Below are 16,678 nucleotides of genomic sequence, written 5' to 3' on the forward strand. Positions count from 1 at the left end.
TTTTAAGTTTATATTATTAAGAAACATATAAATTATAAATTAACAATAAATAATAATTTAAAAAATTGTGAAATTACGAGTAAAAAAAACACTAACAATAAAAGTAACTAACGTTTCCTTCAAAATGCATTAAAATAATAAATAAAAAATTATAAAAAAAATAAACATTGTCTAGTACGTCACTTAAGCACCTGCTTAATTTTAACAAATAATGTGTCGCGCCTTTTTTTGAACTTGAACATTTTATACTATTCAAAAAAAATAAAGGTGTTTTATATAGACTATTTAAAAACTATTGAAGAATTTGTATTTTTTCCAACCATCATTTTTTTACATTCAATAATAAAGTTGAAGATTTAATATTCTAATTTATATTTAACAATTTCACTAAAGATCCGATTATAAAATCTTTTCAAATTTTTCAGATTACTCTGTTGTTTGATCGATGAAATTGTTCATACATTATAAATTGTTAAAAATAACAAATTTTTCGTTAAGATACATGGCAATATTTGCATTACTCTGTTTATGTAGATGTAGATACACCACAATCAGTTAATACCCGCATAAAAAAGCAAAAAGGAGTTTCGGTGACATCTGCTGACGTGTGCCTATCGGCCTATTAAAATTATCACATACGGTCGCGGGTAAAACATCGTTCTATCAGTGGTTCTCAATTTATTAGATCAACATAGCGAGAAAGTGTTTGAACTTTAAAAAGATCAAAGTTTCATAGACACAAAAATTCAAAAGTACGTATAAGACTTTCCACAACTTGAAAGAGAAATATAAGCGATCAACTAGCTAAGAATCGGGAAGTTTAAAAGTTAAAAGATCGAACAAAATGCGTCCAAAACTTTATATTTTAAAAACTTATATTTTATTTCAAACTTTAGAGATCAAAAATTGCATAGACTTAAAAAATATAAAATCTAAAAAATTACATATATTTAGAGATATTTGAGTGCCCAAAAGTTCTAAAAATTAATTCAGAAAAAACAAATTAATGCACAAAGTTGAAAAGATCCGCATTACTCTTACACAATTTCAATAACACAAAGTCACGTAGCGTTTATAAAAGATCTCGCTGTCGTAAATGTCGCTGAAACGTCTCCCGCAGTAATAAATTCGTCTGCAGAAAATGAAAATACTACCGTCACACGTGGCTATCGGCGCGATTTTACTGTATTATGGTCGTAGAAAGGATCATTTCACACAAGCCGTGGACACACATCCTATCCATAAGATATATTCAATAGCTCACCCGAGATCGCAACATTTGATTCTTTTATTGGAACTTTTGCATTATGAAGAGTTGCAATGTTACCTCTATTGGAAAAATGACGAAGGCAAACTTTATTTCGAGAACTGCGGAAACCTGGAATCTACCGAAATCACCGTTTTATAACTTCAATTTCTCTTCGACTAATGAAAAATTCAATCTATTCTCAAGATAGTACATAGATATGATAGATGACATACAAAAGGTTTTTTAAAGTTAAATCATATAAAAGATCGTTTAAAATAAAAAAGCGGAGATACTCAAAAAAATCAGATTTAAAAACATACTTCTAAGACAATAAAAAAGTCATATGTGCGCTTTCGCGTATATATGAATTATTATTGACAGTTTCAGCGAAAACTAATAAAATAGATGCAAACGCGGTGGACAGGTGCAAGATATAATCCGCGCACTGAACCATTCCGAATGCAAGCGTGACAAACTGTTGATATTAGTCGACTTGTCGGTGGATATGTTTCTCAAAATCGCGGCCATTGGTACGGAAAATAAATTCCGGCGGCGGACAAGTTTCGCACTGTTTCGAACTCTATTCATAGAAAGTATCCACTGACTAACCGCGAGGTGCGAGATAGAGAAGGAGATACATGTCAGTTGCGACAATTATTCATCATATGCTGCGGAATCGCTGCGGCCCGACCGCATATCCGCAGCAGATATATTCGGCGGTGACTGGTATATATGCCAAGAGAGAGATATAACATTATTTTAAATTATGCTTTGTGAGATATTATTTTAGATTAAATCGCATCACTTGTCGCCCTCAAACAGATTTTTACGAGCATGAGTTTCACACTATTCGCGTTTAAAGATAAAAAAGAAATTATTAATTTTCATTTATAACTTTTATGATGGAATATAACAAATATTTATTTCATCAATCGTTTTGCGATTTTTTTTTCATTGTTACGTCACAGTAATAAAGTCTTGCATATTCACAAACGTTATACGTAAGAATAGAAAATCCTAACTGTTACAAAACAATACGTCGATGCACTTGCAATAAAGGACATTCATAGTGCGTCTCGTTGTTGCATGAAGGATTTGTTTTGTACACGCGTTCGTGTTTCGCTTAAGTGAGATGACTTCGTGTCGTCTACTTAGTATTCAAATCACCGCTATTAATGAAAAGTGCATGCTTGTTTAAACACATGCTGCAGCGTGTGCAATATCGTAGTCTATTTAAAAAAAGGGGAACTTTTGCGTATTTATGATCGAGGAAATGCATATGTTCATCCATCATAATATTAAATTACACATGCATTTACAGAAACATTGTAAATAACAACGGAATCGTGAACGATTATCGAATAAATACTCTGATTTATTTCATTTCCTCAAATTTCGTGCTGCAAAAATGTATAATAGAAATCAGCATTTGAAAAAATATATATACATATATAATTATTAATATAATTTTTGTATATACTTATATAATTATTTTGGGATTACTGCTGTAAAATTTCAAAACTTTTTTGTTTAAAATCATAAAAAAGTACAATGGTGAAATATATATAGTTGGTCGCAAATTTTTACATGAATTATGAATAAATATTTTAATCAAAATAACGTTGAAGTTTGATATATAAATTAGTATTATATAAATGTTTTTTGTTTGCGTAAATTTTTCTGTTTAATACTCATTTTTTGGTGAATTTCTTGAATAAACTAGTAATTACTGTATATTTATTATACGATTTATGATTTTTTATTTAAAAAATATTTCTGTTAGATTTGTGTTTTCAATTTCTGCATGGCAGTAAATTTATATTGAACATATATTACATACACATATTTCTTCATAAAATTAAATTTCAATAAATTGCAAACTTTAATCATATATTATATAAATCTTTCAGAAATGAATTAATTCCACTTTTTTCAAAATTCTTAATTTCACCAGAATTCTAATTATGTGTTCTATTACCAAAATTAAGAAATTTATAGAAAGTATTAAAGTCAATCAATTTGGTTTCTGAAGAATTCATATTATCTGACTAGACTAAATCTCATAAAAAATTCTTATAAAAATTGTTAAACAAAAAGTTAATAAGAATGAGAGATGATATAAATGTACATTTACATATTTCTATAAAATATTTCGACAATTGTTTCACAATGGCGAATAAATATCTTGCTCTGCTCGTGAAAGAAATACGGAATACGAATGTCGCTTTATTTTATGTCGTCATGCACGCATCTGACAGGTGCGAAACGCGGTCCGTTCTTTCCACAGGTTTGATATTATTTTGAGTAATGTCGTTACACACGAGAACGAGAACATGAACGAGAGAGAGAAAGAGAGAGAAAGAAAGAAAGAGGGACCAGAGGAACCAGAGGGAGAGAGAGAGAGGTTGAACGTTCGTGGCGTTTACGGTTTGCTGCTCCCGTCTCGTTCCTCTTCGCTGGCTAACCGTTATACAACATCCGCTCTGCCATAATGCCCTCCCGCTAAAGTCCCAGGTCCCATTGTTCATCGTTATACAATCATTCCCCGCGAGCACTACGTTGTTCAATGCATCGGCTACGTTACAATATCGCGTAAACAGACAACCGATCGACCTACCGACCGAACAAACGACCAACAACGACGAAAGAGGATCGTCCCGTGATGAGAACAACTCAATTTATCGATCAGTATGGAGAAATTACGCGTACATGCATATATTGTCGCTCATTAATGCTGCCCGCGGCCGCTTTTGGATCTAGCAGTGGTGCTCAACGTATAATAGAAAGACCGAGATATTAGGAAATAATTTGAAAAATGGTATATTAATATCTATTTAAATGATATAATTCGCTAATTCTTTGATGGGTTGAATGAATATTTTACCTTAATTCCTCGATTTCCAAAAACTATTAATTAAAACAAGCTATGCGAGCATATATCTTTTACTAAAAGTACTATTCATAATTTAAGAATATTTACTATGTATTTTACTAATGAAAATTATTAATATCTATTTAAATGATATAATTCGCTAATTCTTTGATGGGTTGAATGAATATTTTACCTTAATTCCTCGATTTCCAAAAACTATTAATTAAAACAAGCTATGCGAGCATATATCTTTTACTACGAGTACTATTCATAATTTAAGAATATTTACTATGTATTTTACTAATGAAAATTATTAATATAATGTGTATTTGTAAATAATACAAAGTTAATAAATAAATGTACCATATATATAGTCTTGATGCAAAAAAACACACAAAAAAACATAAGAAACACAATACATACGTATATGTACATATTTAAATTTCTTATTATTTTTTAATAATAAATCAAATTAATCGAATACATTTTCATTTCTTGATCATGTTCGAGAATAAGAATGACGATCGCTGTAATTTGTACTGACTCTACAAAGTTCCTTATTACTCGTTTACGCTCACGTAAGATGACTCTCAGTTGCAGATAATGCAATTCATTAATTGTAGACTTACTTAATAACAAAAAAAAACATATAATTGCATCGTACGACGTAGTTTGTGTATTAATGAGCCATTAATGAGCGCGATCGTAAAGTTGTATTGTGTCGATCGTTGTTTGTTTGCATATCATGAAATCCATGTGTTAGCGACCGGTCGCATAAATTAAATCCAACCACCCATCTGCGGAGGACCTGGAACAATCACGTACTCGAAATTTTGACCGCCTCTCCCCCGAGCCCTCTCCTCCATATGCCGGTCGCGTTGCGCCATAATGAAGTGGTTACACGTCTGTCTGACTAATAAATCGTTAGTCAATGTTGCCCCATTTTGTATACGATTGGGATTTACGGCCGGTTTGGTTATGCAGGCAATTAGATGATTGAATACAGAGTAATACATTTCTAACTCGCGGCGCTTTCAAGTAGAATTGCCATGTCAAAACGTTATTTTATAGCGATATAATAGCGAGACCCTCCCTCGATATTTATCAAATTGATATTCAGTGCATCATTATCATAATAATTTTATTAAATAAAAAAATATATTATAAAATATTAGTCTTTTTCATATATACATATATGTATATTCTTTATTTTTTACTTCTGTTTATATCTTAAAGATAAAAAAATATTCTCTTGACGTATCGATTGAAAATGTATTACGGAGAAAATTATCTAACGGCTTAATAGCTTTATATCGATACAATTTTTCATAATATTTCTGTTATCATATAAATTTATTATTATATAAATTTTGTTCACATACAGTAATACGAATACTGTTCCTAATGAAAAACAATGCAACCATGCGAAAAGATGGATAATAGAAAAGGTTCCCACGATTCAAATAAATGACAAACAAGTGTGGAAGAGTTTTATATAATTTATGAATGTATCTCTAACCCTGGGTATTTCGACGACGATCTTTGAGCACGCGCAGATTTCCGCGACGATCGAGTATCGATCGCACATCGTCTCCTCGAGCAACCGCGATGGCAAATTCGTCTCATCGGCCGAGAAAGTCTTTCTTGCCGGCGAGCAAGGAGGTCAGGACGATTCGTTGCAGAACAATAGGATCTCTTTACGTTGACACCGTGAAAACGAGAAAGCTTTCCGCAAAAAAGCAATCTCTCGGATTCGTTTCCACGGATACGCGAATCTGTACAAATTCTTGCACGAAGACATTCATTAATTTGTCGGCGAAAGTTGACGAAGATACAGTTGCAATTGAATTGTATATTTGGAATAATTCCATTGTACTCGCTATATCACTATAAAATTATACGTCACACAATTGCGTTATAGCAGATTTTTTATAAAGATTAAACGAATCATATTAATTTAAGATAGTAAAGTATAAAATTGTAGAAAAAAATTACAAAGATGTTCATACTTCTGTATTTCGTTCCGCATTTCTTCATATCTTTACTAACTATTAATTAGCATAATTATTTCCTTTTTTTAATATTTTCGAATTTTTCGTATTAAATACTTGATTAATTGAATATATTAAAAAATGGTTAAAATTATGTATTTTATTGCGCATTGGTTGAAAAACAGATATTTGAAGAAGAATCTTTAAATTATATCGCGATATCTCTTCTTATTTTTCTTCATATCAAATTCTGCAAATGTCATCGTTGTTTGTAAATGAGATCATAATTAGTGACAATCAATATGTTAGTCAATACATTGCTTAATTAAGTCGTTCAATTAGTAGATGGTTTGCATATAGAGACTGCTCGCGACATACTATATAGTAATTTCTCCAAGCTAATTACTGTGTTCAGAAATAGAATTCAAGAAAGATCAAGCTACGATATTTCGGACGAGAAAAGATAAATCTAGGAGCGTGAGTTTCTCACGGAAACACGACGACGTTTCAGTCGCATGGACATCGTTGCAAGTGCAACTACACGCGAGAATTGCAATCGCTTTACAATGTAAAGGTATAATAATGCTAACTTATGTAATCATGACGATTACAGTAGAGCCACGAGTTTTCTTGCAAAACGAACCCGGCAGGCCAGGCTATTGCACCCGACGAACTCAATTCCTCTCTAGAAACATGTCTAGTACTGCCGAAACTTATAGCAATATTATCTTTGTAAACCGTAAAACTCCATCGAACTCGAAATTATATTTCTTATATTATTCATATAGACTTCTCATATTCACTTCTCACATTTAATATCAAATGATAATGATAACACGCTAACGATAACATTAATATGATTTCCGATTTTTAAATGAAACAAGACTTAATAAATCAAATATTAAAAAGCAGTTAAAATCATATATCAATTTAATATAAATGAGAGATTTTAATAACGAGAAAAACAAATAAGGTTATTTATTGTATATTAATATATTAATATAATTTGAAAAGAAAAAAGAATATGTTCTCGAGTTAAAATTAATCTCTTATAAAACAGCTGGAGCTAAAATTTCCAAATATTCAATATCGTTTTGGAATGTTAACTTTGGAATGTGGACTCATATTTTGCGACCTAAGTGTTATGATTCTCCCTAAGTGTTATTATAAACGTATTATTAGTTTGATGTGTTATTATTATTATTATTATTATTATTATCGTTGCTATTATTATTATTGTTATCGTTGCTATTAGTATTATTATTATTATTAATATATTATTAGCTCTACATATATTATGCCTTTACATATACTTTATGCATAATTATACTAATAAATTATATATCACGATTGCTATAATATATGAATATGACATCTGAGTATATGTATTCTAATTAAAACAAATACACATTAATAAGTACAATAAATCAATAAAAAAATAGCACGGCATTATTTAATAATAAAGTCAATTATTTTAATATTCGCGAATAATTTATCGCATCGTGTTATATAATCCGCATTTATAATATATATTTACTATATTATATATCCACATTTATATTTCAATCTACCCTATATTTTGAAATTCTCAAATTTTGTTCGAATAAAAGTAAAGATTGCAAAGTTATATTTTGAACCGCGTTCATGCACTCGCATCATCGGCAATTTTATGAAGAGCACGACGATCCCGCCATTCCCTGTATCGACTTTCTGGCAAATCGATTTAGCGCCAGGATGCCCTATACCGCCAACACGTTTTAGGGAGCAAATCCTATCACCAAGGAAGAGGAAAGCGGTCAAGGAAAGAGGATTATTCGGCGACGTGCGACGACTTCGTCCCGACTATCTTCCATATAACTGCCAAACATCCCGCTTCCGGCATTCGCTAGAGAAGTTTAAACACGGCGATGCGTACCGAAGCGAACGGACTTTTTGTTTTTATTTCTCTCGGGCACGATGATCGATCGGTTAAGTCGCGCACGCGGTAACAGCTGCTCGTAACGGTCCGAAGATTTTAGAATTTCCGAGAGCAAGCGTTAAGCACGGTGAATCAACTGTGACCGCAGCACTTTTTTTATAGTGCAAGATGAATGGGGCAAAAAAACCTTTCTGCGAGTATCATACTATGTTTCCTACAAAAGTCATAAATCCTATCTCGAGATCAAGAAACAGCGAAAATTGAGATCTGTAATTCGCGGTTCGTGCGATGCTAAATCTGCAAATACGTACATGTAAAAATCGCGTATTATATTCGCTTTTAATCATAAACTTTTGTTTTAGGTACTAAGACTCTTACAAAAATGTATATGTATCTCTTATTAAATCAATGACTCTTAAGTTTTCCAATACAAAATATCTATTATAATAAAATGTAGACTTATTCTTCAATGTATGAATTTCTTCGAATTACTATAATTATCAAATGTAACATACTCTTAATTTGATATAATTTTTATTAATTTATTCTGTTTGAATGAAGCCATGTTTCTAACGTAAGAAAATTTCTAACGTGAGAAAATATTTTAATAATATAAAATTAAATCTTCAGAAAAACTCTTGCGTAACGAATAGATTAAGAAACACGCAAACGTGCTGCTAGAAGCGAGAATCTTTTTAGAGCAGTATATTTTTTTGTAATTGCATCTACTTTCTGTATCAGTTTCTCCTACAATGGTCGACCGAAAGATCGAGTTTTACTTTCTAACTCCGATACAGAGCGGTTACCAGCTTCCTAGTGCAAGCAACGTGATTCGATCGCGGAATTATCGAGAATCGATAAACGAATCAGCTGCGAAAGCCGTCGTGTTCAAAGTTTTGCCGCAGCTTTTACAAATATAGTGTGACATGGAAGAAATTTTCTTAAGAAGAGATGCAGATTCCTTCAACACTGCATGACTGATCCTTATACAAACAGAAATCAATGCATTCATGACAATAAAAATGACTTTAAATTTGATATGATAAGAGAAATAAATATAAGAATGAAAATAGAATGATAAAATATAATATAAATCATTATTACAAAAGGAAAATAATACAATGTACTATTGTTCTCTTATAATAATAATAATTTAAAAATATATACATTTATACGTTAGAATATTTGAACTAAAAATAAAATAAAAATAAAATAAAAATTAAAAAAAAATTAAAAAATATAAAATTTATCTGAATTTATAAGTCTCGTTAATCTAAAAATACTTGAATAACATTATATATGTATATAATAACAATTTAAAGTTATTTTTACGCGTACATCTCTTCTCTTTTTATATTTAGATTTTTCGATATGTATGAAAATATACTTTTTACAAACATAGCATATTTAAAATGTAACTTTGATTATATGTAACCATTTTATGTTGTGAAAATCTCAATTCAACAATTCTAAATCAACAACCATTCACGAATAATCAGAATAATACCTCATAAACTTTCTGTTCTTGTCCATGTTACATTTATTACGTTTTTCCGTCATTTTTATCTGCGTATACTACAATTCCAGCAATTCCTATATGTAAACACGCGCATTTATTTCGCTTTCGTCTCTGACCGACCGGGATTTCGGTCCATCCGAATGCATTAGCATACAGCTTTGGGGATCTGAAGCCCAATTCCCCGTTCGCTTTTCGCGCGCAATAGACAGAAATAAGGGCGAGAACGAGAGCGAGAGAAACGGAAGGGCGGCTAAGCTAACCGGTGCTCTTTATGCATGCACCTGCACACATCGATGAAGGTTAACGCATAATGCGGACTTCGTCGCTAAAAGGATAATGCCGTTGTATGTATTACGCGAGCATGATCATCGTTTGCCCAACGAATCCGAAATATCTTTGTCAATTTTTGCACGCACCGCTGCGCTTCTATTGTGTCTCGATACGGCGACGTCTACTAATATATATGAATCTCGATGATCATGGCACGCATCGAATTGTATTCACGCGCAATTTATACGCACAATAGATCTGCCTATATCTCTCGAAAATAAAATCAAAATTTATAAATTGATAGAAGAGAGGAACCGCAACACGTGTGCAATGAATAGCTGTCAATATACTAATTGTATTTTTGACGTTAACCAAAATGCAGGATTTATCGTGATATAAACCAAGTAGAGATGATATCTCATGCAAATACAAAAATAAAAAAAAGAAAGATATTCACGATTTTCGATTATATTCTACATAATCAGATTCTTATACAAATTGTAATGTGTAGACAACTTAAAACAATATATTAAAATTATATTTAATTAAGAATCATAATTATGTTTTTTGTGTGTGCTTTATAATGGAAATCTATTATGATGCATATATATATATATATATATATATATATATATATAAAAATAAACATATGTATAATTTTATTGTATAAAAAAGGCACAAAATATATATATATAAAACTGCTTCTTCTCAGAATCAGCTATTTCGATTTAAAGTCACTAATGTGTATTAGCAATATCGTAATGTTTTAAATAACATTTTATTATTCGAAGGCAATTAATGTTATCATTATGCCATAGAGATGCAAATTACAATTTTGTTTTGAAGTTATCGCGTTATTAGAGACATCTCTCTCGCGGGACATCGACATTCGTATTAAAAGCCGTAATCTGCTCGTGAATTTCATTCTCTTGATTAACGGGGAGAAGCATGAAAGCGTTTCCTCGTTATAATCACGAACTCGTCGTGCAGTAAACGCGTCGTCATACGAACGAGACTGGTTGAATGAAATTTTCCACGACAAAACATATTCGCACGCCGAAATCGCTCGAATAAATATTCACTTATCAACATCACTTTTCTGTTTACCTCGTCGTTTTATCACAAGTCAATGGCATGATTTTAATGATTTTGATAAAACATTGGACGATGATACTCTTCTATAATTTGGATGAAAATTTTTATTAAAAGTTAAACTTCAAAAAAACATATTTTTAGTTTAATTTACATTTTATAATAAAAATATGTGTGAAATATTATTGCATCAAAAAAATTTATTATTAATTCTTTATATTAACAGTTTTAAATTAAATTAAGACATTATTTGTTAATGAGCTTATTTATTATGATAAATAAACTTATTTAATATAACAAAAGTTATTTTTATTATATTTTATAATATATACAATATCAAAAATCGTCGTTTCTATTAAATATTTGTATAAATAACGACATAAAACATTAATCAAAATTAATCAGAATTACATTTTATTAATTAGATGAGAGAAAATTCTGAAGTTTAAAGAAACAAACTTTTTTTATGTAAAAGACTTAAAATTTTGAAAGGAAGGAAGGAAATATGCAGCTGCAGATATGTATATATAAATTATTGATATTAAAAATACCTGCAACTTTATTTAATTACTTTATTTAATTACTTACTTTTTTATATAGCTCGAATAAAATATAAGATATATCAAATAATTAAAAATATTGATCTTTATCATGCTTGTTTAATTGTAATATCGTTTTTTAAATGAAAAGTGCACATTTAAAATAATATTAGAAATTTTATATTTTTTTCTTTTTATATTTGTTTCTTTTTTTCAAGGAATGACAATGGCATTCTGTTTTTGTCGGAAAGAATTGTAGTGAAAAGAATTCTTATTCTTCTTCTCGCGCAATCGAATTCCTATTTTGTCGTCTTTCTGTCTTAGAAGGAACTCGATCAATCGATCAGGAACTTGTCGTTCAACTAGAAAACTCGGTCGCCGTTAGCTTTATTTGTTTTTATAGCGAAATACGATGCATGCGCACGCACTTCCGTATCAGCGATAGAAAGCACGATATCCATTTCCGGTTTTTATTTCCACATTGCATACAAGTATAAAAGTTCTCTTGAATATTACAGAAGTAATTTACAATTATTTTTATGATATTTTTATCGAGGTATCTATTACCGTCTGTATTTTTCATTTAAAATCGATTTTATCCTAATAAAAAAGTTTATAAATTGCTCCAATTCTTAACTAGAAAATTTATCAAAAATAGATATATCTTTTCGAGAATTTCTCTGAAGTAGAACAAGCTACAACATGGATAAACGGCAGCAACGGTAAAAAGTAAAAAGAAATTGATCGTTCAGAGTAAGTACTTGTCCGCATAATTGAATCGAAAAGTAGAAAAATTGACGAATAGAATGGCACGCAGTGATATAGAAACGTATCCCAACGGACGGTTTATTTTTGGATTTTCCGTAGACTATTTTTAGCCAGCAAAATTTCCAATTCTCCTGCCTGAAGAAAATTTCATTCTCCTCGCAAAACTTTACGGTTAAAATGCCAACTCCCCCTATACTCCCACGAGCATCCACTCCGTCGTAAACACATGAATCGATTGACCCTCGGCAAAAACAGAAGGCAGAGCCATCAGTTACTCTTCGTTGGGGTCGCTACCCGGTATACGCTCTGCGACCTAAGTCAAATCGTTCGCGCGTATATGTCGGCACCCGTGTATGATGCACGCATATACATATAATGTATACATACATACGTACACGTGCATACACACATACAACTTTAGCGCCTACACGTATCCAGGCGTAATCCACCTTCCATATGACGTGACATTGCGCGGAGCGTGCTGGCGGGCCCTCCTCGGTGGCCCTCTCGCATAGTCGCGGAAAAATCAATAGCGAACGTGGTGTGGTGCGGCGTGGCGTGGCGGCGTCACTCTTTCAGGTGGCCGCCTGCCCTGTGCGTGGAAGGAAGTCAGCTTGGCAGACGGACGTACACAGGTAAACAGGCGACCGTCCGATCGAGCGCACACCGACAAAAACGAGTCACCTGCGAGACACACACATACACACACACACGCACACACATAGTCGCAGGCGCACGATCGAATTCCCGCCTTCCACCAGAAGACGTATATGCATGTATGATATATGTGTGTGTATGTGTGTATGCTGCTGCGCAACGGTGGCATTGCGCACGATGTTATCACTTATTGAAGCGTGCTAGAACTGCACTTCTCCCTCCTTTTTCTCGATCAAAATTTTAAGCCTTTTACATTAAGTTTGTTTTTGAATAAAATTTTAGAATATTCTCTCCGTCTAATTAATATATGATTCTGATTAACTTTGGTCGATGTTTCACGTCATTATTTGTACAAATATTCAATAGACTATATAATTTTTGATGTTGTGATAGCATAACATAATAAAAATAACTTCTGTAATTAATGAGTTTATAATAAATGATCAATATTGTAACTTCTACCTTAATTCTTACAGATTTTCCAATAGCTATTAATATTTTTATTTACGTTATAATCAATATTATAAAATGTTTTAATTTAATTTAGAGCTGTCAATTTTCGATGCAATAAAAGGAAGTTTTTTGAATTAGAAATATAAAGAAAAAACTTTAATTTTTTTAGGCCAAAAGTGAATAAATTATAAGACATATTAAATAAACATTTTCCGCAAATAAAACTCATAAAAATTTAATGTATCGTAACTATATTTCTTTCTTACTGTTTTTCGTATCCGTATTTTTCCTCGAAAAGTTTTATAAGATTTTTGATTGCGCGCCGTTGTTATCAAGTGCAGTATAACAATATGATGTAGAAACTTCATTGCAGCAGTTTGAAAATTAATGTAGAACAAAGTTTTCGCGACTTGCACTGCAAATATAGTGCATACTTTTCCATAGTTCTCGATCCAATAGACGTTCAATGTTCAACGTCGTAAATTAAAGATACGATTTGTTTTCATTCTCTACGAACAGTTGTGTCATACAACTGTTTCAACTCGGAGCAGTTGCGTCACACCAGCTGCCCGCTCTACAAAGTCACGAGTAATCGTGAAAAATTGCGCAAGATTATATATATATAGTTGCGATTGATCGCCGAGAACAAAGGATGCTAATGAATGCAAGTATAATGAATAGTACAATTACATATAATTGCTAACTTCACGCTTCTCTGTTTCGTAATCGATTTCTTGCAAAGCTGCTCGATTCAGAGCATGCATTTAATTTCATTTTATTTCTGAATATCTATCGAAGTGTATATTTGATATTTTTATCACAATGAAACTTAACGAAACATGAGATCACCATGAGACACGTATACACAGGCATTTCTTCCACCAATTTTCTATCAAATATTTGTCGTCATTTTTTTAATTCATAAATTTCATTCAAATTGTATTATACATTATCAAAAAAAAAAAAAATTGTTCCCGTCATTATTTGAATTTAATTTCCTACGAGCGTTCCATTTAAACAAAGAACCATGCGTATATATTTATCGTACATCTAATACATTTCTCTGAAAACCTTTTCTTCTCTCTATCATCGAACCATTTTGGAGCATGCAATATGTTGCATCGAGTTCGCATCATTAATGAGTGACATTCTACACGCGGCGAAGGTACGCGCGTGTCAGCGGTCTGCGCGAGCACATCCAAATACGCGCTTGCGCGCGCTATGACGCGCGCGAGGGTCGCAACGAGTAAGGGAGACAGCCACGATATATTCAGACAGGGTGCACAGGGGATGGAGAACCGACCAATATGGCGATAACACAAAAGTGCGAGGGAGATGGAGAACGAAGAGAGAGAGAGAGAGAAGGGGTGAGAATAGTGTAGCCTGACGATGGAAGGGAAGAAAGAAGAAGCGAAATAAAGTGATATCTGATATTCAAACGTGGCCTTCGATAAAGGGATGGTAAAGAAAGGGGGCTGGGAAAGAAATATCGATATAGGCTGCGAAAAAAAACACGTGAAATACGAGAATGGCTCGGAGTTGTACACAGCTTGGGGAAAGGTAAAACACACACAAGGGGTGGCTTCCACCCTTTAAAGAGTCAAAGTTCCTTAGGACACTTACCTCATCTTCGCCGGTGGCCACCGTGTTGACGGAGTCCATGCTCTGCGATAGTGGCGCGTCCATGATGCAGGCGAGTTTGCCGGACGGTCCGGGGTTGCCGGGGACTGCGGTACGAGCGGGTGGCGGCGATGAGTCCACCGTGTCCCGTCTCGGTCGTTTTAAAGCGGGCGGCGTTATGGTTGTACCGGCGAAGACGACGGGCGCCTCCAGGACGTATTACTGGAAAATAACCTTCCCTTCGTGAAAAAACACGGGGGCCGCGGCCACCTCCTCCTGTTCCTCCTCCACGCCTTCAGCTCCTTCCCTGACCCGGTCTTCGCTCTCTTTCTCTCTCTCTGTCTCTGTCTCTCTTCCCTGGCCGGCTTTCCCCTTTCTTCCTTCCTTCTTCCTCTTCTCTTCCTTTTCCTCTTCTCTTTCGCGTGCTTTTCGCCGATGCCGACCTCGCTCACTTCTTCTTCCGCTTTCTGTTGCGGTTCTCCGATAGCGCCACCTCCGGCTACCCTACAACGACGTCGTCGTCGTCGTTGCACCTGTCACACGTTGCCGCTGCAAGGGAGTCGTGGCAGCGTAAAAGCGAGAGCGAGAGAGAAAGAAAAAGAGAGAGAGAGAGGGAGAGAGAGTGTGATGTATATGTAGATGTATATGTACGAAGCGTGGTGCACGAACGTGTGCGGTCTGTTGCGCGTTTATGCGCCTGCGAGCGGCATGTGTATACGTGTACGCCTGGCCTGCAGGTGTTGTTCCCACGCGTCTATTTTAGAGCAATCGATACACCAACAGCAGCAGCAGCGTGTCCGCCGCGGAGGAGGAGCAGGGCAGCACCCGGTGAACGCGATCGGCGAGGTTGCTCCTGGTCGAGACCGGATATTTCATTTATCGATGAGCAGCAGTAATCCATGCACCGGATGCGTCTGATGATGGTTCCGGAGTATTTCCTAACGTTGCTGGGTGAACGCGCTCGCGCGATTACACGTCACGAAGAGGACGACGGCGACGGCGATGATGACCGCGAAGATGAGGTTGCAGGAGGCGCACGATTTTTTGCCACGCACCCGGTGGCTCGCACGCAACAATGCTCCGGAAAACCAATGACGCTCGTAGCTCGTGGCTTGCGATGGGGTAAGGTTCGCAGACGACGACGGGTTCGTACTTGACGTATTTGTATGGTTCCTCTCTCCCTCTCTCTCTCGTTACGACCTGCTGTCTGTCTATCACTTTATCTCGGATGAGTTCCGTGGGTGATGATACGACCGCGAATCCTGGCGAATGGTTTCATATGCGCGAGCGCGGATACAAGTGGTGTATATGTATATATATATGCGAGAGACGATTTTCCTCGACGATGACGAAGAGAGAGCCTCCGGACGCGTATGGACGTAAATATTTTCTCGGGGTGTTTCGCGAAAAAATGAAAAACGCGCAACGTATACAGTCGAAAGAACGAAGAATTGAACACACCACCGTGTCAAGTGTCAAGGCAAGTAAATAGAGTGATATGGTAATAATAATATAAGAATTTTGTTACGTGAGCGCTGCGACACGACTGGTACGCAGGTTGCCGACAGACTGACGGAGCGTGAACCAGCGCGACGGCGAGACGGGTGCGAGGGGGTCGAGAGGGTGGAGAGTGGGGTAGCCCGCGGGCCACTGGGTCGGGGTAGGTGAGTGGGTGGATGACAGGAGAAAGAGAGGAGCGAAGGGGGGAGTTTGGATCGAGCGCCTGCTGA

At 34.6% G+C, this 16,678-nt stretch overlaps 1 protein-coding gene across 5 annotated transcripts in view; it reads right to left on the bottom strand.

Annotated features, from left to right (window-relative positions):
- Positions 1-16,531, bottom strand: part of LOC114932472 (protein couch potato) — a 77,824-nt gene extending 61,293 nt beyond the window's left edge. For 3 of the 5 annotated variants that reach the window (XM_029304690.2, XM_085479759.1, XM_029304691.2), the window contains exon 1: positions 14,952-16,531. In XM_029304690.2, the coding sequence (XP_029160523.1) occupies positions 14,952-15,014 (63 nt within the window). In that variant the 5' untranslated portion in view covers positions 15,015-16,531. The remainder of the gene's footprint in view (positions 1-14,951) is intronic. The other 2 variants (XM_029304689.2, XM_029304692.2) reach the window with 2 other exon arrangements.
- Between the last annotated feature and the right edge of the window lie 147 nt (positions 16,532-16,678).

This window comes from Nylanderia fulva, unplaced genomic scaffold (genome assembly GCF_048542155.1).
Source record: "Nylanderia fulva isolate GAGA-0341 unplaced genomic scaffold, ASM4854215v1 Scaffold13, whole genome shotgun sequence".
Classification (NCBI taxonomy): Eukaryota; Metazoa; Arthropoda; class Insecta; order Hymenoptera; family Formicidae; genus Nylanderia; species Nylanderia fulva.